Raw genomic sequence first — 23,479 nt, 5'->3', positions numbered from 1 at the left:
AGCAAGGGACAATAAATGATCTAGCATCTGCCCCTGGCAGGCAGGCTTGAATGGTGGTGGGGAAATTAGAGCAAAACATAAAGCCCAAAAGTAGAGAGAGAGTATTGGGAAAATTGCCTGCTGTGGAGGCAGGGTGAGGACTGGGATGGGGGGGGGGTGGATATACTGGGGACACGGGTGGTGTAAAGTGTGCACTGGTTGAGGGATGAGTGTTCGATCATTGTACGGCTGACTCTCAAACGTGAAATCTTTGTGACCGTATCTCAAGGTGATTCAATTAAAAAAAAAATAATAATGTGGATTTCATGCCCAATTCAATCAGCTTAATCAATGGCTGAATAAAAAGCAGTACTCCTACTTTCAAAAAAAAAAAATGAAAGAAATAAAGAAAAAGAAAAACACTGGCGGGACCCCAGAGCCAGCCCAGGAGGCGGCCTCAGTTGTGCCGTTCTACAGATGGGCACGACCGAGGGCCCTGCCGCTCACCCACCCTGGGGAACTTGCTCTCCTCGTCGATGAGGGAGATGATGTTCATGGGCTTGTTGGCGATCATGTCCAGCGCCTCCTGGTTGTCGGTGAACTCGATGTGCAGCCAGTCGATGCTCTCCAGGTCGTACTCCTCCTGCTCCAGCTTAAACACGTGGCGCACGAAGAACTGTTGCAGGTGCTCGTTGGCGAAGTTGATGCAGAGCTGCTCGAAGCTGCGGGACGGCGTGGGGCGTGGGCCCGGGGAACGCCCCCCCCCCCCACCGCAGCACCGGGGCGGGGTCACCTCCCGGCGCCTCTGCCCACCCAGGAGGACACAGAGGTCTGGCGAGGGCAAAGCACGTTCCCAGGTCACTCGACAAGTCAGAGGGGGCTGAAGGCTAGAACTTGGGGGTCAGGACCCTTCACCCTGGTGGGGAGTAAGCTGAGTCCCTGGGAGGGACAACTCAAGGCGCTGCAGGCGGGCGACAGGGAGACCCAAGCAGGACATGGGGGCAGGGTGGCTGGTAGCATCTGACACCTCTCAACCCCCAAACCCACACTCACTGTGTACCTCCCCAGTGTGCGTGCTTGGGTGCTGACCAAGGGTTTGGAAATAGGTTACAGCACTGAGGTGATCTCCAGGAATTGATTAGGGCAGGGGAGGGGACACAGTGACATGACAGCTTGGATGCGGGAGAAGGGTGGGCTGCCCCTGGGCCTGCTCTATCCCCCAGCCTCTCACCACAGTCCCCGGAGTGTGGACAAGACCCCTCCCCCCAACCTAGATGCGGCTCAGAACAAGCCACACCTGTTTCCAGGCACCTCGGTCCTGAGGAGGAAGAGGCAGCATCAGAGCCCCACCCCAAGTCCCCCTTACCCCACCCCCAAAGGCCTCAGCACCCCTGGGGACTAGAGGAGAACCAGGAGGAGTGACCAAGGTGCCAACAGCCTGGCCGAATGTGCCTGGAGCAAGCTAGCTGGCACACCAGAGGAGTCGATGGGGAGGCCGATGGTGGCGGATCTGACACTAGTGCTCAGGCCTTGCAGAGTGGTGCCACACCAGCTAGTACTGGGGCCACCAAAGTACACCCAGCTGTGTCTGGGGGACCATGAGGTACCGGAGTGGACCTCAGGCCTTGCACACGCTAGACCTGTACTCTCCCACTTGGAGTCACATGGCCGGCCCCTAGATGTCACTTAAAGCGTGAGATGTGATGCTTCTTTTTGAGATCTTTTTTTATGTTTTAGGTCACGCCCTGCACTGCTCAAGGGTTACAGCAAGCTCTGCACTCAGGAGTTACTCCTGGCGGGTGCTCAGGGGAACCGTATGGGAGGCTGGGAATCGAACCCAGTCAGTCGCGTGCAAGGCAAGTGCCCTACCCCCTGTAGCTATTTCTCCAACCCCTGAGATATGACGCTTCTTCTGTCCATGTGGTGGGAAAATTCCCCCAGGCCCACGCCCCATGGCGTACCTGTTCACAGTAAAGTTCTCAAACCCAAAGATGTCCAGGAGGCCAATGGACCGGCGGAAGTTCTGCACTTCCTGGGAGGGGGGCTTGTAGATCGCAGCGTTGATCTTGTCGACGATCCACACGAAAAGCCTCCCATAGATCCCCTGTGAGGGAACGGGGTCAGCTGGTCAGCCCTGCGCCCACCCCTTGCCCGCCTCTGGGGCTCAACCCCAGTGGTCCTGTTCCCGCACTCGGGGCTCCGCTCCTCCAAAAATGCCCCCCTAGGAAGGAGGCCTGCTGGGCACTGTCTCCCCGCTCATCACCATCAGCCCTATCAGCACTGATCAGCTCCAGGGGCCTGAGCCTAGTGCAAGGTGCGAGCAGGAGAGGGGCTGAACAGATGGCCAAGGGGGACCCGGAGACAGGGCTGGAAGCACCCCTGACAGACCCAGAGCCCACCCCACTCCTTTAAAAAAAATGTATCTTTACACAATGGAATATTATGCAGCTATTAGAAAAGATGTTACTGTCACTGTCCTCTCATTGTTCATCGATTTGCCCAAGCGGGCCCAGTAACGTCTCCATTTTGAGACTTGTTGTTACTGTGTTTGGCATATTGAATACTCTCGGGAGCTTGCTGGGCTCACCAAGAGGGGCAGAGGAATCAAACCTGGCTTGGTCGGGCTGGCTGCGTGCAAGGCAAACGCCCTACCGCTGTGCTATCGCTCCAGCCCTAGAAATCATGAAATTTGCATACAAGTGGATCAACATGGAGAGTACCATGGTAAGCGAAATGAGTCAGAAAGAGAGGGTCAGGCATAGAAGGATTGCACTCATTTGTGGAATATAAAGTAACAGAATGGAAAACTAACACCCATGGATAGTAGAGATAAGGACCAGGAGGGTTCCTCCATGGTTAAGAAGCCAGCCTCACATCCTGAGGGAAAAGGCAGCTCAGAAAGAGAAGGGAACACCAAGTGAAAGATGCTTGGAGTGCCCGCTTGGGATGGGGGATGCGTGCTAAAAATAGGACTGACCACGATGGCCACTCAATACCTCTATTGCAAACTACAACACCCAAAAGAAGAGACAGAGAGAGTGTGAGAGAGAGAGAGAAAGAGAGAGAGAGAGAGAGAGAGCAAAAGGGAATGCCCTGCCATAGAAGCGGTGGGGGGAGGAGAATGAGGTGGGGGTGACGGGAAAGATACTGGGATCATTGGTGGTGGAGAATGGGCACTGGTGTAGGGATGAGTACTAGATCATTGTATGACTGAAACAAGCACGAAAGTTTGTAAGTCTGTAACTGTACCTCACAGTGATACATTTAAAAAAAATTAAATTTCCCCTCCATAAAAAAACCTTGTTTTGGGAGAAACTTCTAATATAATAAAGGCTTAACACTGAACTGAGAAAAAAAATTAAAAATTAAAAAAAAAGTATCACAGTGAGTTATTGTATCACCATGAGATACACAGTTACAAAGTTATTCATGACTGGGTTTCAGTCACAGTGTTCCAATACCCGTCCCTTCACCAGAGCACATTTCCCACCACCAATGTCCCCAGTTTCCTCCCCCCACCCCCGCCCCTGCCATAAAGGCACTTTTCTTCTTTCTCTCTTGTCTCTGTCTGCCTCTGTCTCTCTGTCTCTCTTTATCTCTGTCTCTGTCTCTGTCTGTCTCTCTCTCTCTCGCTCTCTCTCTCTCTCTCTCTCTCTCTCTCCCTTTCTGGGCATTAAGGTCTGTAATACAGGGACTGAAAGGTTACATGTTTGTCCCTTTCCCTCCTCTCAGCACTCAGTTCTTGTCCAGAGTGACTGTCTCCTACTGTCATTGTCACAATGGAGCCCCCTTTTCATGTCTGCTCTGGAGAAACCAGAAAGACCACCTCCTGAGCAGTGCAAGGACCCAGAGCAAAGGACCCATCCCCAAGGGCTGCAGTTTCAAGAAGGCAGAGGGCAGAGGGAACAGGGCTTAGGAGCACAGCCCAGTCCTGGAGGTGAGTGGGGTTCAGGGGAAACCGGCTCTTGCCCTGACCCTACACAGAGGTTTCCAAACTGATTTAGGTTACAAGCCCATTTCAGGGGAAAAAAAATCACTCTGGGGTCAGAGTGACAGCGCAGAGGGGAGGGCACTTGCCTGGCATGCAGCAGACCTGGGTTCGATCCCCAGCATCCCATTCAGTCTCCCAAACCCAGCTAGGAGCTATTCCTGAGTGCAGAGCCAGGAGTAAGACCTGAGCATTGCTGGGTATGACCCTCCCCCCACCCACCCCACGGACACACACATAAAATCAACCAGCGTCCTCCTGGAAGTCAGCCTTCAGTAAAAGGGCCAAGAGAAAGCGACCCACCCTGCCTGCAGCTCCACACTCTGACCCAACCCCCAGCACGGCCAGCACCCTGGCGCCCACCAGGGGGCAGTATTGCCCACTTTGGTGAACGTTGGCCTAGAGAGGGGCAGGACTGAAGCGTGAAGCCTGGTGCTGCCTCTGTGACCTCTGTCCCTGTGACACCCCCAGGAGAGCAGCCACTACCTTGACAAAGGCGTCTCGGACGTCCAGCGCCTGCTCCCTGCTGAGTGGGGTGGACACAGTCTCCCCACGGGTGATGAGGGTGCGGCTGGTCAGGCAGTTCATCAGTTTTGGGGGGTTCACCTGGGGGGTGATACCCAGTGTTACCCACCCTGCCCCTCCCCCACCCAGAGTTCCCCTCTCCCCTGATTCCCAGCCAGGGCTTGTTCAGACTGGCCCCTCCTCTGAGAAGGCCGGACCCCCACATCCCACAGAGAGCCGTTCCCACCCATCGCGTCCCTGAAGCCTAACCCCTGGCCCTCCCAGGCCAATCCTGTCTTTTTTCATGCCAGTTTTCCAACTCAGGACAGAGCCTAGAAAGTGGTAAAAGATGACATAATGGCCCATTCCAGAGCCACCCCCCTCCCCGGGGCCACCACCCCAGGGGCCAAGCCCAGGAATAGCCAGGGAGCCCCAGGCCTGGGCTCCCAGCACAAACCCTGCCTGGGTTGGTTCTGCTTCTGGGCTCTAGAACCTTCCTGAGCCCGAATCACACAGGCCCCTCGGAGAGGAGCAGATGCTTTTCTCTGCGGGGACAGAGCCAGACACTGACCTCGAGTAGGGACGCGGCTGTGGCCAGGGACGGGGAGAAGAGAACCTCACAGGCATCCAGGTTTTCAAATGTGCGGGCTGTTGGAACAACAGGGCACAGTGCTGGACGAGGAGCACTGGGCAGAGGGCACCCGGGAGGACCTGCGATGTCCTGCCCACAGCAGGCAGCAGCGCAGTGGGAAAATGGTTTCCTCATGTTGCCTACACTCAGAACGCTTTCTCTGGGGGCTACAGGTGCCCCAAAAGGGGGATGTGGGTGCCCAGTGCCTGGCACCAGGCCTGGCCTCCAAGGAGCAGATACCAGTGGGCACTGTCCTCTCGCCTCACTTTCACCCAGCCTCCCTCTTGGGCCACCACGACTGCTGGCACCGGCTCACACAGGCCCTGAATCAGCCTTCTTCTCCCCAGGTTCCCAGTGACCTCGACGCGAGCCCGGTGCTCCACTTCCCCGACGAGGCTGAGTTTTATTGAGATGGCATCACTCACACGAGGCAGAGCAAAATTCCCGTGAAGTAGGCAGGCGGGTGTGCCCAACATCACCCCTGCCCGATGGTGCCCGCTCACCCTCACCCTGTGGGGCTGCCCGGGTGTGCCCGACACCTCCCCTGCCCGCGTGGTGCCCGCTCACCCTCATACTGCAGGTTGCCCAGGTGCAGGATGGCGGCCAGCAGCTTGGAGATCTCCCAGTTCTCAGTGTCCGTGAAGAGGAGCACCTTCATGGCTGAGCGGATGTTGGCGTACTCCTGGCTGTCCTCGCGGCCCTCGCAGGTCGTGCAGTTCCCCTACCCGGCCAGGGCAGAGGAGGTGCTCAGGGGGAAGCGCCTCGGCTCACAGGCCCTGTCGCCACGCAGGCCTCCTGGCCTGGGCACCACGGCTCCCTCAGAAGGACCAGAAGGTTCCTGTCTGCCAACCACCTCCCACGTCTGGAGTCTGTTGTCAGGAGTGAGGAGCGGAGCTGCCCTGTCCATGCGCCAGGCACCACCCTCTGGACAACCTCCAGGGACTGCCCCTCACCAGTGTGGCCGGGACAGCAGGAGCTATAGATAGATGGGCATGGCCAAGGGTCCGACCATCAAGTGTGCCACAAAACCCTGTGTGCGAGTGTGTGTGCGTGTGTAACTGTGAGCGTGTACTCACGTGTAAGTATCTGTACAAAAGGACTGAGAGAAAGCGACCCACCCTGTTGTGTATGAGTGCATATGTAACTGTGTGAGCTTGTTGTGTATGAGTGCATATGTAACTGTGTGAGCTCGTTGTGTATGAGTGCATAGGTAACTGTGTGAGCTTGTTGTGTATGTGTGCATATGTAACTGTGTGAGCTTGTTGTGTATGAGTGCATAGGTAACTGTGTGAGCTTGTTGTGTATGAGTGCATATGTAACTGTGTGAGCAAGTGTGTGCGTGCATGTGTGTACATGGATGGATATGTACACATGTGATTGTGTGAGTAGGTCTGTGTACACGTGTGTGTATATATATGCACATGTAAGTGTGCATGAGTCTGTGCATGTGTGTGCACATGTATGAGTGTGTTTGTGGGTATACATGTATGACTGCATGTGTTTGCATGTGAGCAATGTGTGTAAGTGTGTGAATGTGTGTGCATATGTGTGTATGTGTGTTTGTGCATGTGCAAAATTATTGTGTGTGTGTGACTGTGTGTCTCGGTGTGTTTGTGTGTGTGAGTGTGTGTATGAGAGAGATCTAAGCCAGCCAGTTCCAGGAAGCTTCCAGAATGCTGTCACATCCCTGATCCACATATTTCCCTCTTGGTATCCGACAGCCCTTGGTGCCATCCCCCCCTGTCCAAGCAGCATCAAACATAGCTCTCTCCCAGCTAAGGGAACTGGGCCCCCAGCTAGCCTGCTGTTAGCATGGCCCCCCTGGGGCAGCAATGGCCACATGACCACTGTTCCTTGGTGGCCAGACATCAGCTAACCCCCAAAGCCTACCTCCTACAATCCTGGAGCCTGGCAGAGTCTGCACATGCCCAGAGTCTGAAAACCCAGTGCATATGTGGGCATGTGTGTGTGGGCATATGTGTGTGTGTGTGTGTGTGTGTGGGTGGGTGGGTGGAGACATGTGTGTATGTGAGGGGGCGTGTGTGTGTGAGGAGTATGTGTGTGTGTGTGCCAGAGAGGTGTGTGTGTATGTGAGAGCGGTGTCATGTGTATGTTAGGGGAGTGTGTGTGTCTGTGTGCATGTGTGTGTGCGTACATGTGTGCATGTGTGTGTTCTTGTGTCCCAGGTAGCTACACCCAGGACTATGTAACAGGATGAGAATTTCTCAGAGTGTGTGTGCACACATGATTGTGTACATGAGTGGGGCCAACCCCACAGCATGTGCAAGCCCAGGGTGAGGAGGCAGGTCAGACGCGGGAGACGGCCCCCTAGAAGTTCCCACCCACTGGGCCTCACTGGGCAGGGCACCCCACTCCCTGAGTGACCCAGGGCCTCACCATGGCCAAGTAGTTATAGTCGCTGGCCTGGCCGAGACCCAGCTTCCTCTTCTGATCCTCACTCATGCCTTCCAGCATGCAGTAGAACACGTGGTAATTCCTTTCATCCGGGGCCTGGAAACAGGGCACAAGATATTGTGGGGACAAAGGACAGGAGGAGGTCGTCGAGAAGCGGACACGCAGAAGACGGGGCTGCAGACAGGTGTCCAAGGGCGGAGCACAGGCTGGGCATGGGTGTGTCCTGGATGGCCCGGGTACCACCAGAGCAACCCCTGAGCACCACTAGTGTGGCCCAAAGGAGGTTAAATAAATAAGAAAAAATAACTAAGAGGGTGATCAACATGATTTTCCAGTTCAACAAACAGGGCCATTTCCCAGTGGGATTTTGGGCACAGAACTTGCAGGCAGCACAGGGGTAACAGCGAGGTTCTGCCCTGACTGGGCTCAGTGAGACCCTCGGTCCCTAAAGGCTCAGTGAGACCCCCCGCCCAAAGACCCTGAGGGCTTTGTGAGGCCCCCTCAGGCCCTGAGGGCTTGGTGTGGCCCCCAGAACCTAAGGCTCAGTGAGGCCCCAGGTGGGACTCGCACCTGGCGGCACACGCGGGACTTCTCCAGCAGGTACTGCTCGATCCTGGCGCCCTCGATGGCCCCGCGCTTGTTGAAGTGGATGTCGATGTACTTCCCAAAGCGGCTTGAGTTGTCGTTCCGGATGGTCTTGGCATTCCCAAATGCTGCAGGGTTAAGAAGGGCAGGGGGAGAATCAGGGCTGAGCCAACACCTCCCCATCCCCACCCGGACCCCCTGGGCCGGGCCCTACCTTCCAGGATGGGCGTGGCCTCCAGCACCTGCTGCTCAATCCAGGAGTGCTGGCCGCTGATGGCCGCCAGGAACTGCAGGATCAGCTTGGTGCTCTCCGTCTTCCCCGCCCCGGACTCCCCGCTGCAAGGGGCACACGGGCACGCATTGAGAGGCCCACCCGCCCGTCAGGAGGCCGCAGAGATAGCAGGGGGGGAAGGATGCTTGCGGTGCATGCAGCTGACCTGAGTTCTGTTCCCGACATCCCAAAAGGTGCACCCAGCACCACCAAGAACGACTCCTGAGTCAGAACCTTTGCTTGCACTCACGAGGCCAGACCCTGAGCATCGGGGGGCGGGGAGGAGGCATGGTTATGGCTCCAAAGCCAAAAGAAATTTAAAAAAAATTTTTTTCCCAAAGGGCTTCAGTAAAACTACACCCCAATGAATCCCTGGACTGGAAAATGAGCCAATGGAGTTGAACATCCCGCCACAGCCAAGGGGCTCTTTGGCCTTCTCAGACACCCTCCGCCAGACCTGCACATAGCAGATGCCCCATTAATACTTTGTCCTTCCACCCTCTGCCCAACGAGAGAACAGGAGCCGGAGGTTACAACTGACCATGACTGGACAATGTTGGCCTCAAATGCTACTACAAGGACCAAAGCTATATAGTACAGGGGGCAGGGTGTTTGCCCTGCACGTGGCCGACCTGGGTTCAATCCCCGACATTCCATAGGATTCCCCGAGCACTGCCCGGAGTAATTACTGAGTGAAGAGCCTTAATTCCCGAGTGCAGAGCCAGGAATCGCCACTGAGCATCGCCGAGTGTGAACCAAAAGCGAAGACAAAACAAAGCCACCAAAGCTACTGCGTGGTGAGATAAAGGCAAGGCAAAGGCCCTCCCGTTGGTCGTCGGTTTGCTCGAGCGGGCCCAGTAACGTCTCCATCGGAGACCTTGTTGTCACTGTGTCTGGCATATCGAATACCTCATGGGGAGCTTGCCAGGCCCTGCCGTGCGGGCGAGATACTCTCGGCAGCTTGCCGGGCTCTCCGAGAGGGGCGGAGGACTCGAACTCGGGTCACGTGGTGAGATGTGGTGGCATTAACAGAGACAGGAGACCCGGGGAAGAGGAGGTGAAGCACAACATTAGGCTATCTCTATTTGCTGGACAGGCGTCACCCACCTGATGATGCAGCACTGGTCCCGGCCGTTGCGTTTCATGTTGAAGTAGCAGTTGTCGGCAATGGCGAAGATGTGGGGAGGCATCTCCCCAATCTTCTTGTTGGTGTACTGGCGGATGTGCTCCGGTGAGTAGATGGAGAGCAGCTGGTAAGGGTTCACCGCCACCAGGATGGAGCCCGTGTACGTCTGCAGGCAACGAGAGACAGGGCACTCACCACCGGCCATTGGGGGGCTCGGGCTCTGGAAGCTTCTCTGCCCTGGTCTGCTCCATCCCTTCGGAAGGGAGAGCACTGGGTGGCTGTGGACCAGGAGGCTGCGGGGACTTGTGTGTGTGTGTAGGGGGGGCGTCTGGCTCTGAGCAGGGGGCTTGGTGAGGTCCGGCGAGGAGTGGGAGGGGTGGGGAGAGATGGGGTCGGTCTGTGAAACAGGAGCGACACCCCTTCTGACGTTGCGGGAAAGAGGACGGATGCTGTATTTCAGATTCTTGGAGCTCTCCAGTGCTCCATAGATGCCTGCCTCTGAGTTCTGCTTCCCCAACTGTGACATTCAGAAAAGGGACAATTCCAGAGCAGGGGCTAGGGACGGGAAGGGGTGCCACTCAACCATGCAGAGCTAAGGCACAGGGTTTGGGGCTTGGCGGTATCCGGGGACAGAGCATCGCCAGTGTCTGACCTGATGCTCTGGGTCAGCTCAGGGGCCAGATGCACCTTGGTGGTGGGGGTGGGGGGTGCTCCCTCCCTTTGGCGCCTCTGTTGGTACCTCCACTGGCTGCTCTGCACACAGTTCCTTGCTGTGGACCCCATCACTGGGGGAGGGGAGGGACAGCACACAGCAGGGTCCTTCAGTCCCCAAGCCAGGGTGACTCTGATTGGTTACTTGTCCCTCTGCCCACCCTTCCCCGCCAACTTGAAAAGGTCAGACCAAGTCTATGACGGCTGATGGATGCAGTGACATTTAGGGCTGGACGGGCTGAAGATATATGTCACTTGGCGGAGAGGTGGCAGACCCAACCCCGCCCTGGGGAACAAAGCCAGGACAAAGCAGGGAGGAGAAATGAACGGAGCCGGGGAGAAGGCTTCCGAGAGAGCACGGCTGGGCCTCCCAGGCCACACTCGCCCGCCCGCCGCCGCTGAAGTTGGAAGGCAAGAGCGGAGAGAAGGGTCAGCACAGAGCACAGACAGCAGGGCCCCCCCCATCCCGACACCCGCACCCCATGCAGTCCAGAGCCCACTCAGAGCAGCCCCAAGTCATGCCCAGCCGGACTCCGCGGGTCCCCTGCCACAAGCAGCCCTTGGAGACCACAGCAGGCCGCCACAGTTGCTCATCGGCAAAGGGGGTGGTCAGCAGGATGGCCCTAGGGGGCTGTGCAGAGTGTCACCTGCCTTCCTCTCCACCCTGACTGCTAAGGAAGGTTGTGCCCCCCCTTTCACCGGCCACACAGCAGGAGGCAGAGGCCTAAGGGAATGGGCATTCATGGGGCCGGGGGGCATGGAAGGCCGAGATATCTGGAGATCTGCAGGGAAATGTCACCCTGGTAGCTGAGGACATTGACAAGTCTGGGAGGTGGGTGACAGAGGTGCAGAGTCAGCCCTAATGAGCGAATGTGGGAGCGGGCAGGGCTCAGCGCCAGGGGAAAGGGGGTCAGCGGGCAGTGCAGGGGCAGCGGCCAGCAGGAAAAGAGCCGCCTAGACCCTCTTCTCCCACCATGGCTTCCAGAACCCTCCACTGGGCCCTCAGCCTCCTGCCTTCCAGACATGCTGGCCACCAGCCTGCCCCGCCCAGGTGCTCTCCTTCCTTCACACGTGCATTTACACTCCTTCCAAAGCCACAGGACCAATGAGGGGTGGGGGTTCTTCTACCAGTGAGGGCGGCAAGGCCCAGGCACCATCACTGACATGCTGAAGGGGTCGTGGCTCATTTTAAGATGGGGAGACCGTCCCGGAGAAGGGGAGCTGCCAAGATCACACAGCAGCCAGTGAGGCCGGGGAGGAGGGTGAGGGCCTGGTGCAGGGGGGTGGGCTAGGAGGAATGAGGGGGAGGGGAAAGGGACGGGGAGGGAGGAGGAGGGGAGAGGGGAAGGGAGGGAGGAGAGAGGGAGGGACAGGGGTGGGAGGGAGGGCAGGAGTGAGGGAGGACAGAGGAAGAGGGGGGACATAGGTGGGAGGAGGGACATAATGGGAGGGGGACATAGGTGGGCAGGGGGACAGGGGGAGGGAGGACAGAAGGGAGGGAGCACGGGGAGCGGGAGGAGGGAAACCCTCCTCTCAGGACGGAAGACCTGGGCTCTCTTCCCAGCGCATGTCTCTGGGGTCCGCAGTGAGCAGAGGGCACCCAGCTGCCCCACACAGGCTCCTGCCAGTCTCCAGCAGTGCCAGCCGCCCCGTGGAGAGAGATAAGACCATGCCCGGCGACCCAGGGATCCCCAAATCCTCAAATCCGGGGCCTCTCTGGGGCCATGGACGCTGCCGGGAATGTGTCCGAAAGGAACTCCACCTGGCACTCCACCTCCTCCAGGAAGCCCTGGGACCTCTCAGCAGGTCGCTGGGACCAAAATGGGTGCTTTGGGGCATTTCCACCTCCCCAGGGTCCCCCCAGGCCCCCCACTGTGCTAGAGGGGGGCTGGCACACAGGGCAACAGCCTGCAACTACTCAGGCATCCAAACCCGCTGCCTGTCCAGAGCAGCGCAGAGCCCTGCGTCCCCACCACCTGCCAGTCCCCTGCAGGGTTCCCTGGCCTCGGGACGCATCTGGGAGGAGTGACCAGGTGTCCTCTCAGTGTCCACCCCCATTTGGAGGGCTGCCTGAGGACTGGAGCAGGAAGCCCAGGGTAAGAATGGGCCAGAAAGAGGAGTGGGAACTGGAGGATTTCTCTGGGTGAGAGACGGGGGCTATGGTCGCCCCACGGAGTGGCCGAAAGTTGGCCGGAAGTTGCCAAGCGTAAGCGCAGGGCACAGTTCCTGGCCAGACAAGGGAAAGCCCAGGCCTCAGGCTCCATCAACCAGCCTCAGGATGGAGTCCCAGGAGTCCCGGGAGCGTCCAAACCCTCTGAGCTCTTCAGCAGGATCCCTAGGCCAGTGCTTTCCGACCTTTGTACTCCTGCAGCCGTGAAAACAGGAGAAAAACCACACCGGCCACTAGACAGAAACACAACCGTGACTCAGAAGAGCGTTTTGTGAGTGTGGCCCCGGCCCTCTCTGCTGTGTGATCGGAAGAGTCTGACCTTAAGTGGCAAGAGCTTTTCCCAGGGCTGGCAGAAAATTTCCGGTCCAGTGATGGGGAGGGCAGCAAGGGGGTTGAAACCCACGGCCCTGAGTTAATCAACAGCTTGAAGAGTGTGTTGGGCCTGTGGACTCTGAGCAGGGATCCCCCCAGGTGCCTGATTCCTCACCATAACCCTCCCCCTCAAACAAGAAAGCAGCTTAGACCTCACTCAGCTCCTTCCCCGGCCCCTCCAGAGACGCAGGGCTCCAGCTTCTGCCCCCAGTGCTAGTGGTGAGGCATATGGTGACGATCTGGAGTTTTCCACAGAGCCTCCAGAACCCTAGCCAGGGACAGCTGACTTGTACAGAGCTGGGAAATCTGTCCTCTATGTCTCGCAGGAACTCTGCACCCGTCTCTTCCATGAACGAGCACTGTCGAGCAGCCTGGCACTCTGCCCTGGGGTCTCTCCTGCTCTGTCCTGGCCCCCAGCCATGCTTCCCTCTGTTCTGGAGCTGCTGGAGGCAAGCTGGGAGAGGGGAGGAGGCTAAGAGGAGGAGGAAGAAAGGCGAGAGGAGAGAGGGACCAGTGCTGTGCCTCCACTCCTTCCCATTCATCAGTGATGCCAGCACACAGCTCTGGGCATGGGTAGACCTTGTGAAGCCTCAGTGTTTCTGCCTGTAAAATGGGATGATAGGATTCGGTGAGCAGATCTGAGTTCGGCACACGTCCCTCTGAGAGGCTCCAAGGCCCTTCCTTCAACACAAGTCTCTGCAGAGGCTTCTCTTTTCTATCTTCATATCCTGAAGGTTTTCTTCATACACTTCAACCAAACCCCAGACTAGCTGCAAAGCCGACAGAGTTCAGAGAATGCCTTCTAGTAAGCCAAGTATTACAGAGACATGGAAAAATTGCAGGACTGTGCGTCTCCTCTCACTGATACTTTCACGGAGTCACACTCAGTGGGTGGAGGGTTGTGCCCCGTCTGGGTGATGCTGGAGCCACAGGAGGCAGACACGAGTTGCTCGGGGGCACTGCACTGGGGACCCAGCTCAGAGCCTCCCGCAAGGCCCTATCACTTAAGCATGTGCTCTTGGGGAGTCCCTTTCACTCGCATATTTATTATGGCAAATACAGCTTTTTTCTTTTTAGATTTTAAAATGGGTTATTTAGGGGCTGGAGCAATAGCACAGCGGGTAGGGCGTTGGCCTTACATTCAGCCAACATGGCCGACACAGATTCGATTCCCAGCATCCCATATGGTCCCCTGAGCACCGCCAGGAGTGATTCCTGAGTGCGTGAGCCAGGAGTAACCCCTGAGCATCGCCGGGTATGACCCAAAAAGCAAAATAAATAAATAAATAAATAAATAAATAAATAAAATGGGTTATTTAGGGGTCAGAACAATAACATGGCAGGTAGGGCATTTGCCTTGCACAAGGTCGATCTGAGTTCAATCCTTGGCATCCCAGAGGGTCCCTTGGGCACTGCAAGGAGTAACTCCTGAGTGCAGAGCCAAGAATAACCCCTGAGCATCACTGGGTGTGTCCCAAACACAAACAAAAGGGTTATCAACAGTATCCTATGATTATTTTTAATAAATGAATACATTTTGTCTTTCATTTTGAAGGTGGTTTAATATAAATTAGGTGCAATCCACATAAACAAACGTTCTTTGGAGGGGTCCTCAACTTTTACGAGTATCATGGCGTCTGGCTGTCAAAGAAAGCCTAAGTGTAAGATTGGATATTCTCCATGGATTGTTCCTGTCCTCATCGCACTGAGTTCCATGCAGGGATTCGGCTCAGTCCTGGCTGAGAGATGGGGTCATTTGTCCTTTTGAGTGTCACAGCGGAGGAGAGAGAGTGACTGTTCAACCGTTTCTAATATCAAGGTATTGGGGTAGAGTAGGGACGGTAAGTGGGGGAGTCAGGGAACATGTACCCTCCTCCATCCCCTTTCTGAAGATTCAGGCCCTGAAACCCTCCTCTCATAGGGACCCCCAGCCACAAGGAGTGCCCCTTCCTGTCCCTGAACAAAGCACTGAGTTTCACATGGACCCCCTTCTCTACCTCCGGGAGGTTTCTGGGCATACAGAGGCACGAACACCAATGGCAGGAGCTGGTAGAAACCTTCTTTGCCAACCACAGACCACGTAAGTTCAAAGAGAGACTGAGCCACAAACCCGCAGCAAGTGGTGGTGATGGGGCAGGGCGGAGCTGTGGATCAGGAGGTGAGGGACGGGGGCTTGGGAGGGGCTAGTTGTGGGCGTGGTCTCGGTGGGCGTGGTCTCTGGTGGGCGGGGCTGAGGGTAGGGCAGCACTCACGTAGATGAGGTGGTCTCGGTATCGGATGAGCAGGTTGCGCAGGATGCCCGCCTCGTTGAGGTCCCCTAGGCGGATCATGTCCTCCACCCCGTGGACTGATGTGGGGTGCATGGGCTTGATGTGCGTGGCATTCTGTGGCGAGATCCAGTGTTCCTGCAGGAAGGCAGGGGAGCTACCCTCAGGCCCCTGGGAGAAGAGACCCCAGGGAGAAGGGACCCCAGGGAGAAGAGAACCCAGAATCTTTGTGATCCTGGAAATGAATCCTCCACCTTGGCCCAATAGTATCGGTTCTAACAAAATTTGGCAGTCTATGAGATGATGCCTCCCAAGGACTGCCCTGCCGATGGCAGGGGAAGGACACTGGCCTCTCTCGCTTCTTTTCTTTCTTTACTCTTTTCTTCCCGGGATGCTCAGGTCTTACTACTGGCTCAACTCTGGCTACTGGCTCTACACTCCAGGAACACTCCTGGCAAGGATCAGGGCCATACAGGGTGCCAGGGATTGAATCAGAGTCAACCTCATGCCAGGCAAGTGCCCTTCCCACTGTACATCTCTTGGGTCCCTCCTGACCATTGTCTTAAACCCCTTAGAGTCTCTCCCCAGTCACTTTTCTTTTCTTTTTTCTTTTTTTTTTGCTTTTTGGGTCACACCCAACAGTGCTCAGGGGTTACTCCTGGCTCTGCGCTCAGGAAATCCTGGTGGTGCTCAGGGGACCATATGGGATGCTGGGAATCAAACCCAGATCGGCTGTGTGCAAGGCAAATGCCCTACCCTCTATGCTATCGCTCCAGCCCTCCCAAGTCACTTCTTAAGATGGAGTGAAAAGTGTGATCATGGGGCTTGCTCTTCAAGTCCATGTTCCCCTTGAATCCGTGCTAACTTGCTGATCTCGTTTTGCTTGCCTATTTCCACTCTAAAGAAGCCTGTGTTCTGCATGAGATTGAAACTGCTGAAAAACCCAGGTATCTGGGACTTGTGACTGAAATCTTCAGGCTTCCAGAGTTGGGAATGGCCCCCTTCCCCCTTCTCCCTGTGCTTTCGCTTTCCTGGCAGTCAGCCCATGAACTGTCTCTGGGCTCCATCTAAGCACATTAATGGCCAAGATCCAGACGCACAAATGAATCTCAGAAGAGAGCAAACTGCTACAGAGATGCCCCAACCCCAAAATCACCATTCAGTTTAAAAAAAATTAAATCGGGACTGGAGTGATAGCACAGTGGGTAGGGCATTTGCCTTGCACGTGGGTGACCAAGGTTCGATTCCCAGCATCTCATATGGTCCCCTGAGCACCTCCAGGGATAATTCCTGAGTGCAGAGCCAGGAGTGACCCCTGTGCATTGCTGAATGTGACCCCCAAAAAAAGCAAAAAAAAAAAATACAGGTCTAATACCCTATGAAAAACATTTAGTATTACAGGACTTATGGCTGCTTTTGTGGCTGCATAGCATCTCAGACAATTATGCCACTGATTTATCAAGAGTAGCATACCACATTTGATGGGTATAAGGGTGAAGACAACCAATCTTGATTAAAAAAATACATATACATAAATATATATATTAGCACACAAGACTCAAACTTTAACAACATGTTAATGAGCTCTACTACAGGGGTTTAGTGGCTATAAGATGAGACACAACAATTTTCACACATTTTCTTCTAAGGAAACCTTGTTGATCACTTTTTGTCAATTATTCATAGCAAGCAATGCCCAATAAATTACCTTAGCCTTTTGGGCAGGTTTAGGTGGTGGTGGTGGTGGGAAAACTTAAAATAATGGTGGTAGGAAGGTGTAGTGATGATGGAATTGGCGTTGAAATATTGAATGTAATCAATTACTGTGAACAACTCCTTGAAAATAAAACTTTTAAAAATTTAAAAATAAATTTAGGGGGCTGGAGTGATAGTACAGTGGGTAAGGCATTTGCCTTGCACGCGGCCAACCCAGGTTAAATTCCCAGCATCCCATATGGTCCCCTGAGCACCGCCAGGAGTAATTCTTGAGTGTAGATCCAGGAGTAACCCCTGTGCAGAGCCAGATGTGACCCAAAAAGCAAAAAAATAAAATTAAATTAAATTAAAAAGAAACCTGTGTTCTGTCTTGTTCTGTGTTCTCTCTTGAGCTCGTGTTTCTCCTCTTTCTCTCCTCTCACATCTTTCTTTTTTTTTTATTTTTATTAGTGAGGTACAGTTGTAGACTTACAAATTTTTGTGCTTGGATTTCAATTATACAATGATCAAATACCCATCCCTTCACCAGTGCCCATTTCCCACCACCACGGATCCCTCTCACATCTTTCTAAGCAAGTTTCATTTGATAAAAAACTATTTTGCTGGGCTGGAGCGATAGTACAGTGGGTAGGGTGTTTGCTTGCACGTGGCAGACCCGGGTTCGATTCCCAGCATCCGATATGGTCCCCTGAGCACCACCAGGAGTAACTCCTGAGTGCAAAGCCAGAAGTAACCTTTGTGCATCTCCGAATGTGAACCAAAAAGCAAAAAAAAAAAAAAAAACCAACTATCTTGCTTCATGAAAGAAAGAATGAGAAAGACAAACAGAAAAAAGAGAGAAGGAAAGGAAGGAAATGAAGAAAAGAAGGAAGGAAGGAAAGAAACAAAGAAAGAAAGTTGAAGTTATATTTCAAAGACAGGCTCCAGTGAGCAAATGCATTAAAAGTGATTTTAGATAACAGCAAGAAAAACCAGTGGGCATATGGTGGAGAAAATGGGGGAGCCATTTAGAAATAAAGGTCAGAGCCATTTAGAAATAAAGGTCAGGTTTGTTTTTTCTTTCCTTCTTTCCTTTCTTCTTTCCTTCCTTCCTTCCTTCCTTCTTTCCTTTCTCTCTCTCTCTCTCTCTCTCTCTCTCTCTCTCTCTCTCTCTCTCTCTCCCTCCTTCTTTTTCTCTGTCATAAAGCAAGATGGTTTTTGCCTGGAGGTTGGTGGGGGTTGGCGGGGGGCACACTCTGGCTCGTTTGTCCATCCATAGTATGGGCTCTTTTAGAAAAACAGTTTCCCCAGCCCTGGTATCCTTCTTGAGTGCTGGAAGCCTTCTCCCCCCCCCCCCCCACTGCCCCCCAGGTTCCTCGTAAATCCTCACAATGCCTCTCCTGGGTGTGGGAGTCAGGGCCCAGCCCTGTTGGGGCATGGGGGGGGGGGGGCGGGGGAAGGGGGCAGAGTCCTGGCCATACCAAAACCCGATGGGACTAAAGCACAAGTGAGACCCCTCAAGGCATCACAGTGCCTGGGTCTCCCACAATATGAGGAGCTGCTGGTCCTTGGGTGCTCTGGTCTGCTGAAGCAGTGTCCTTAAACTCCTGCTTCCCCTGAAACTTGAACCTCCCCTTTGTTATGATCATGGCAGGAGGGAGGCACAAATGAGGGAGGTGGGGGCGATCTCTGGCACATGGCTGCAGCGGGGAGGGGGGCGGGGGAGCTGCTGGGAACCAGGTCATGGGGAGACCCCAGAAGTGCAGGATTCCTGCCTGTCCTCTCAGAGGCCTTCAGAGGGCAGCACTGCCCACTGTGCAATGTGTGTCCCTGTATTTCACGGCACGTCCTGTGCCCTGAACATTTCAATCCAGGTCAGGCCATCACCTGTCACTCATCCTTCCTCAAGCAGAGCCCCGTCCAATGCTACAGAAGACCCCTCCCAATCCCATGTGGAACATTCCTTTCTCTCAGGCACCCTCTTCCTTGATAAAGCTCATCCCACTGGAAAATTCCCTCTGCCTGGTCCCAGCGTCTGACGCCCTTCCCACCCCACCGGCCTCTCATCAACATTTCCCTTCCCTAACAGGCCGGGCCCCACACAGCGTAGGAGGCAGCGGAGTCACGGAGGGACCCTGGATTCCTGTGCACATCGCTTTTCTCTTCTGATATCTATGGACTCAGCTGGGAGGCGGGAAATCAAAATGCAGTTCCTTCCTGAGGATGTGGGGAGGACACAGATACTAGAGCAGGCAGCCAGGTTTGAGAGACTGGTGCAGGGTAATTGCTTGGCTACAGCCGATCTTGCTCTTCCAGCTGACTAGTTTCACGAAGTTATATCGCCTCATTTCCTCTCTATTATGCCCCCTGGCAGAATTCCTTCTTTCCTTCCTTCCTTCCTTCCTTCCTTCCTTCCTTCCTTCCTTCCTTCCTTCCTCCCTATTTTCCTCTCTCCCTCCCTCGGTCTCTCCCTCCCTCTCTTCCTTCCCCCCTTACTTCCATCTTTCTTTTCTTCCTCCCATCTCCTTCCTTCTCCCTCCTTCCCTCTTTCCTTCCTTTCTTCCTATCTTACTTCCATCTCTTCCCTTCTTCCCACTTCCTTCCTTCCTCTTCTTCCCTCTCCTTCCTTTTTTCTTTCCTTTCTTCTTTCCTTCCATTCCCCTGACCCTCGGTTTTATTTTCTGCATTGCTGGGAATCAAATCCAGGGCCTCTCAGCGTGCCAGGGAAATGCACTGAGCTATACCCACAGCCCCCCACCCCCATCCCCAGCCTCCCTGCACATTGAGCATCACATCCAGGGTTGGAGAGTAGCACGCCAGTGAGGTGGGAGTGTGGAGGCCTGTGGCCTCATAGACAGGCTCTGTCTGGGTGGGGGTCGGAGCCTCCAGGAAATGGCCACGGGCACACCGGCACAGACCAAGGTAAGGGAGCAGAAACAAGGGCCACTGGGCTGGAGGCATGCCAGGGTGAGAGAGAACAAGCTCCGCCCACCCAGGGACTCCAGCTCCTTGGGTAAGGGGCGGGGAGCTGGGAGAAATGGGCCCACTACCTCTGAGAGCCAAGAGGAAAGGAGCGTTCAGAGCCTTCAGAGGGAGAGGCTAGCAATTTGCTGGCACAGCTTCCCAACCTGCCCCCCACTGGGGCCTGACCCCTTTCATTCTGCAAGTCTTGGCTCTTCTGCATCCAATGGGGTCCCTGGTCCCTGGCCTCCAATGGAGGGAGTCTCTGGCTAAGATGAAGGCATGAAAGGCTATGGCCGGAGGGGCCGGAACACCAGTACAGTGGGTAGGGCCGTTGACTTGCACGTGATTAACCCGGGTTCCATCCCCAGCACCCCATAGGGTCCCCCCCTGAGCACCACCAGGAGTGATTCCTGAGTGCAGAGTCAGGAGTAACTCTTTTTTTTTTTTAATTTTTATTAGTGAAACACCATGAGGTACCGTTGTAGACTTACAAATTTTTGTGCTTGGATTTCAATTATACAATAGTGTTTTTTGTGACCGAAAAACAATAACAAAAAAAAAAATGACTGGAGGGCAGGGCTGGGGGTGAGCTTGGAAAGGCCCGGGAAAGAGCAGGCTGGAGGCCCTGAGGCAAACCCAGCTTCCAGGACCACCCCCCCCCCCCCAGCACCCAGCTCAGGACTCAGTACCAGAGGCCGGGGAACCTCCAGGATCCAGTGACACAGTTACAGGACACCATCTGACATGCAACCCGACCCCATTGAAACACAAGCCTATGGGCTGAGTCTCTGGGCTCCACCTTGGGGGCTACAGACAGGTTGGGGGCAGAGGGCGGGGGGGGGGGGGGGGAACGCTGCCAGCCCCCATCTATACCCCGCTCTTGGCTGCAACTTCCCCTCCTTGAACCTCAGGAATGAGGTCCCCCTGGAGCTCTCAGTTTGAAAACCAGTGCCCAGAGTTGCCACGGAGTGTGGGGGGTGGGGGAGGAAGGGCAGCCCCAAGGCCAGAGTTCGAATCCCAGCACCGTCACTTATTAGCTGGGTGGCTGATCTAGGTGGGCCAGCTCGGTGCCTCTGTTTCCCTGGATGTGAGAGTTTCTGCCTTCCCTGCCTCACAGACATTCTGAGGTCCAAAAGATAGATTGGGGAAAAAAGAAAAAAGAAATTTCTTTCTCAGGTAATTTATTAGCATATTGCTAATATCCAACAAACACCTGTAAAACACATTTTCATTAAACTGTTCCATCTGTTAAAAAAGAATTGTCATTTTTTTCTGAAATACCTATTCTGCTATTTTTATAATACCTTCCATTTCAAGCTTGACGTGGTATAATTTTCTATTAAAGTTCAAAAAAAAAAAAGATAGACTGGGGGGGTGGGGTGCTGGAGAGACAGCACAGAGGGAAGCATGGGCCTTGCATGCTGCTGGCCTGGGTTCAACATCCACAAAGAGTCTTCTGAGCACTGCCAGGAGTGATCCCTGAGCACAGAGCCAGGAGTAAGCTCTGACGAGTGTGGTCCGAGAGCCAAAACCAAAAATAAGCCCCTCCCCGCCCAAAGAGACAGATGGGGTGGGCGGGCCATGCAGACCCTGCAGGAGGTCCCTTAGAGGGCTTCCTGCCACCACAAGAGATAACAGTGGCCAGTGACGCCCCGTTCCCCTCTCCCAGGCCCTGTCACACCAGGAAGCTGGCAAGGGGATTTGGGTCTCGTTCCACACCCCCAGCCCCAGACATGCCCCAGTCCCAATGGAACCCAATCCCTCTGGGTCCCTCATATCTCTGCTGTCTGCTCCCTATCCTCACACTATACATGCCAGTCCAGTACATGTGCACCCCTGCTCGAGGCTCCAGGCCGACTCTCTGAGCCCTCACCCAGACTGTCCACCTCCAGACGGGACCTTCGGATGGGCCTGGCCCTGCCCAACACCCATTGATCACCACTTAACAAACTGAGGCTTCGGCATCCCACTGCCGAAGGGCCATGAGAGGTCACCGGCCAACAGCCAGAAGTAAGGAGGTGGGGATGGGTCTGTAGCAGAATCGCCTGCCTGGCAAGCATGAGGCCAGGGTTGATCCTTGCGACCACCCACATATGCCAGACAAAGTCCCAGCAGTTTACAGCTCAGAGCTCTTGGCACCTCCACAGAGTAGACGATCTCTGGTCCCGTCCACCAGGAGGACAAGATGCAACTAAGGCATGTGCCACAGAGCAGCCCTAAACTGAAGGTGTCTGAGCTCCACCACTTAAGATGCATCGTCTCCAGTGAGCACTGTGGCCAAATGTGTGAGCAACACAAGAACGCGTATGTAAGACTCCCCACTCCCCCCCCTGCCCCAACAGCAGAAGCAAAGGCCGGGCTGGGAAGATGGTCCAAAGCACTGAGTGTATGCTTCGGACGCAGAAGCCCTGGGTTTGGTCCCCAGCACCACATGGTCCCCAGAGCACTGCTGAGAGTAATCCCTGAGCATCGAGCTGGAAGTAGGGCCTGAGCACCAGCAGGTATGCCCCCCCCCACCCCAACCCAAATGAGCAAACAAAACAAAGGGTCAAGGAGACAGCGCAAAGGGCGAGTGCATGCCCAGCAAACACAAGGCCCCAAGCCGAATCTCTAACACCAAGTCTTCCGTCCCCCAGACTGTGGCCCCTGTGGCCCCGACACTCCTACACCCAAACAGCATTGCTACCACTAGTCCGGGCACTGGTCAGTGAACTATCACCCTGAGTAACTCCTGGGTCCCCTGAGCACTCCTAAGAGCACCCCCCAAACAACAATAACAAGAGCAAAGGGAAGGGCAGTGGGGAGGAGAGCTACTTCTCTACGGTGCCAGGATTGATGATGAATTCATGGTGCCTGATGGAGCGAGACTGAGTGCCTGTGTTTTGCTGTTGCTGTTTTGTCTCTTTGATTTTTGGGCTACATCCGGCAGTGCTCAGGGTTTACTCCTGGTGGGACTCAGGGGACCATTTGGGGTGCCCAGGGATCGAACCCAGGTTGACCACATGCAAGGCAAGAGCTTTACCAGTTGCATTATAGCTCCAGGCCTGAGACTTAGTCACGGATGCTGAGCTAATAGTCGGCAAGAGGGTACTTGAACCCAGCTGGTCTGAGCCAGATGCACTGCAGTGCCTGAGGTGTTCGCCATGCACACACAGATACAAATGCACACACAAAGATACACAGGCACACACACATATGCACACACAGCCAGGATACACACACACACACACACACACACACACACACACGCGCAGAGACACACAGCTCTCATGCTAGGTAGAGACCGACAAGCTTGTAGAAACAGAACAAATAGCCTGGGGCACACCGGGAGGTCCCCAATCCTGGAGCAGAGCAGAGCTCCATGGTGGAGGAAGGGGGTGCCAGGATGCCCCCCCCTTGGGGCAGGACACCGTAGGTCACCACGAGCCTGGCGATGTGCTACTCACGTTGCCTTCGTCGTCCACCACCTGGATCTGCCCCGAGTCGCAGAGCTTCACCACTGCCCCGATGGGCACATCAAACTCCTGCCCGGATCGCAGGTCCATCCAGACGTAGTCCCCCTGCGGGTGCAGAGTCCACAGCCTGGTGAGCAGGGAGGGGTTTGGGCAGCTCCCCCGGTCCTGCATCCCACTCACCCCCCGTTCCGGCAACCAAGGCTCCTGAGACACACGGACACACGGGGAAGGAGCCTCTGGGCCCACCATGGGCCAGCACTGCTGTAGCAGCATCAATCCCTTCTCGGAAGCAGGCTCTCTTCACTCCACCCATTTTGCAGATGAGTATGTAGAGACTCAGGGAAAG

At 55.1% G+C, this 23,479-nt stretch overlaps 1 protein-coding gene across 2 annotated transcripts in view; it reads right to left on the bottom strand.

The window, feature by feature from the left end:
- The window catches only part of MYO7A (myosin VIIA), an 80,970-nt gene extending 57,735 nt beyond the window's left edge, over positions 1–23,235 (bottom strand). For both annotated transcript variants that reach the window (XM_056115835.1, XM_056115836.1), the window contains exons 1-11: positions 23,125–23,235; positions 15,005–15,157; positions 9,481–9,665; positions 8,317–8,438; positions 8,088–8,230; positions 7,500–7,613; positions 5,670–5,823; positions 5,043–5,119; positions 4,454–4,573; positions 1,941–2,083; positions 491–701 (exon numbers count right to left, since the gene is read on the bottom strand). In XM_056115835.1, coding sequence (XP_055971810.1) covers positions 491–701; positions 1,941–2,083; positions 4,454–4,573; positions 5,043–5,119; positions 5,670–5,823; positions 7,500–7,613; positions 8,088–8,230; positions 8,317–8,438; positions 9,481–9,665; positions 15,005–15,157; positions 23,125–23,223 — 1,521 coding nt within the window. In that variant the 5' untranslated portion in view covers positions 23,224–23,235. The remainder of the gene's footprint in view (positions 1–490; positions 702–1,940; positions 2,084–4,453; positions 4,574–5,042; positions 5,120–5,669; positions 5,824–7,499; positions 7,614–8,087; positions 8,231–8,316; positions 8,439–9,480; positions 9,666–15,004; positions 15,158–23,124) is intronic.
- Between the last annotated feature and the right edge of the window lie 244 nt (positions 23,236–23,479).

The sequence above is a fragment of the Sorex fumeus genome, unplaced genomic scaffold, assembly GCF_029834395.1.
Source record: "Sorex fumeus unplaced genomic scaffold, SorFum_2.1 ptg000030l, whole genome shotgun sequence".
Classification (NCBI taxonomy): domain Eukaryota; kingdom Metazoa; phylum Chordata; class Mammalia; order Eulipotyphla; family Soricidae; genus Sorex; species Sorex fumeus.
This window is presented reverse-complemented; position numbering and strand designations above follow the sequence as displayed.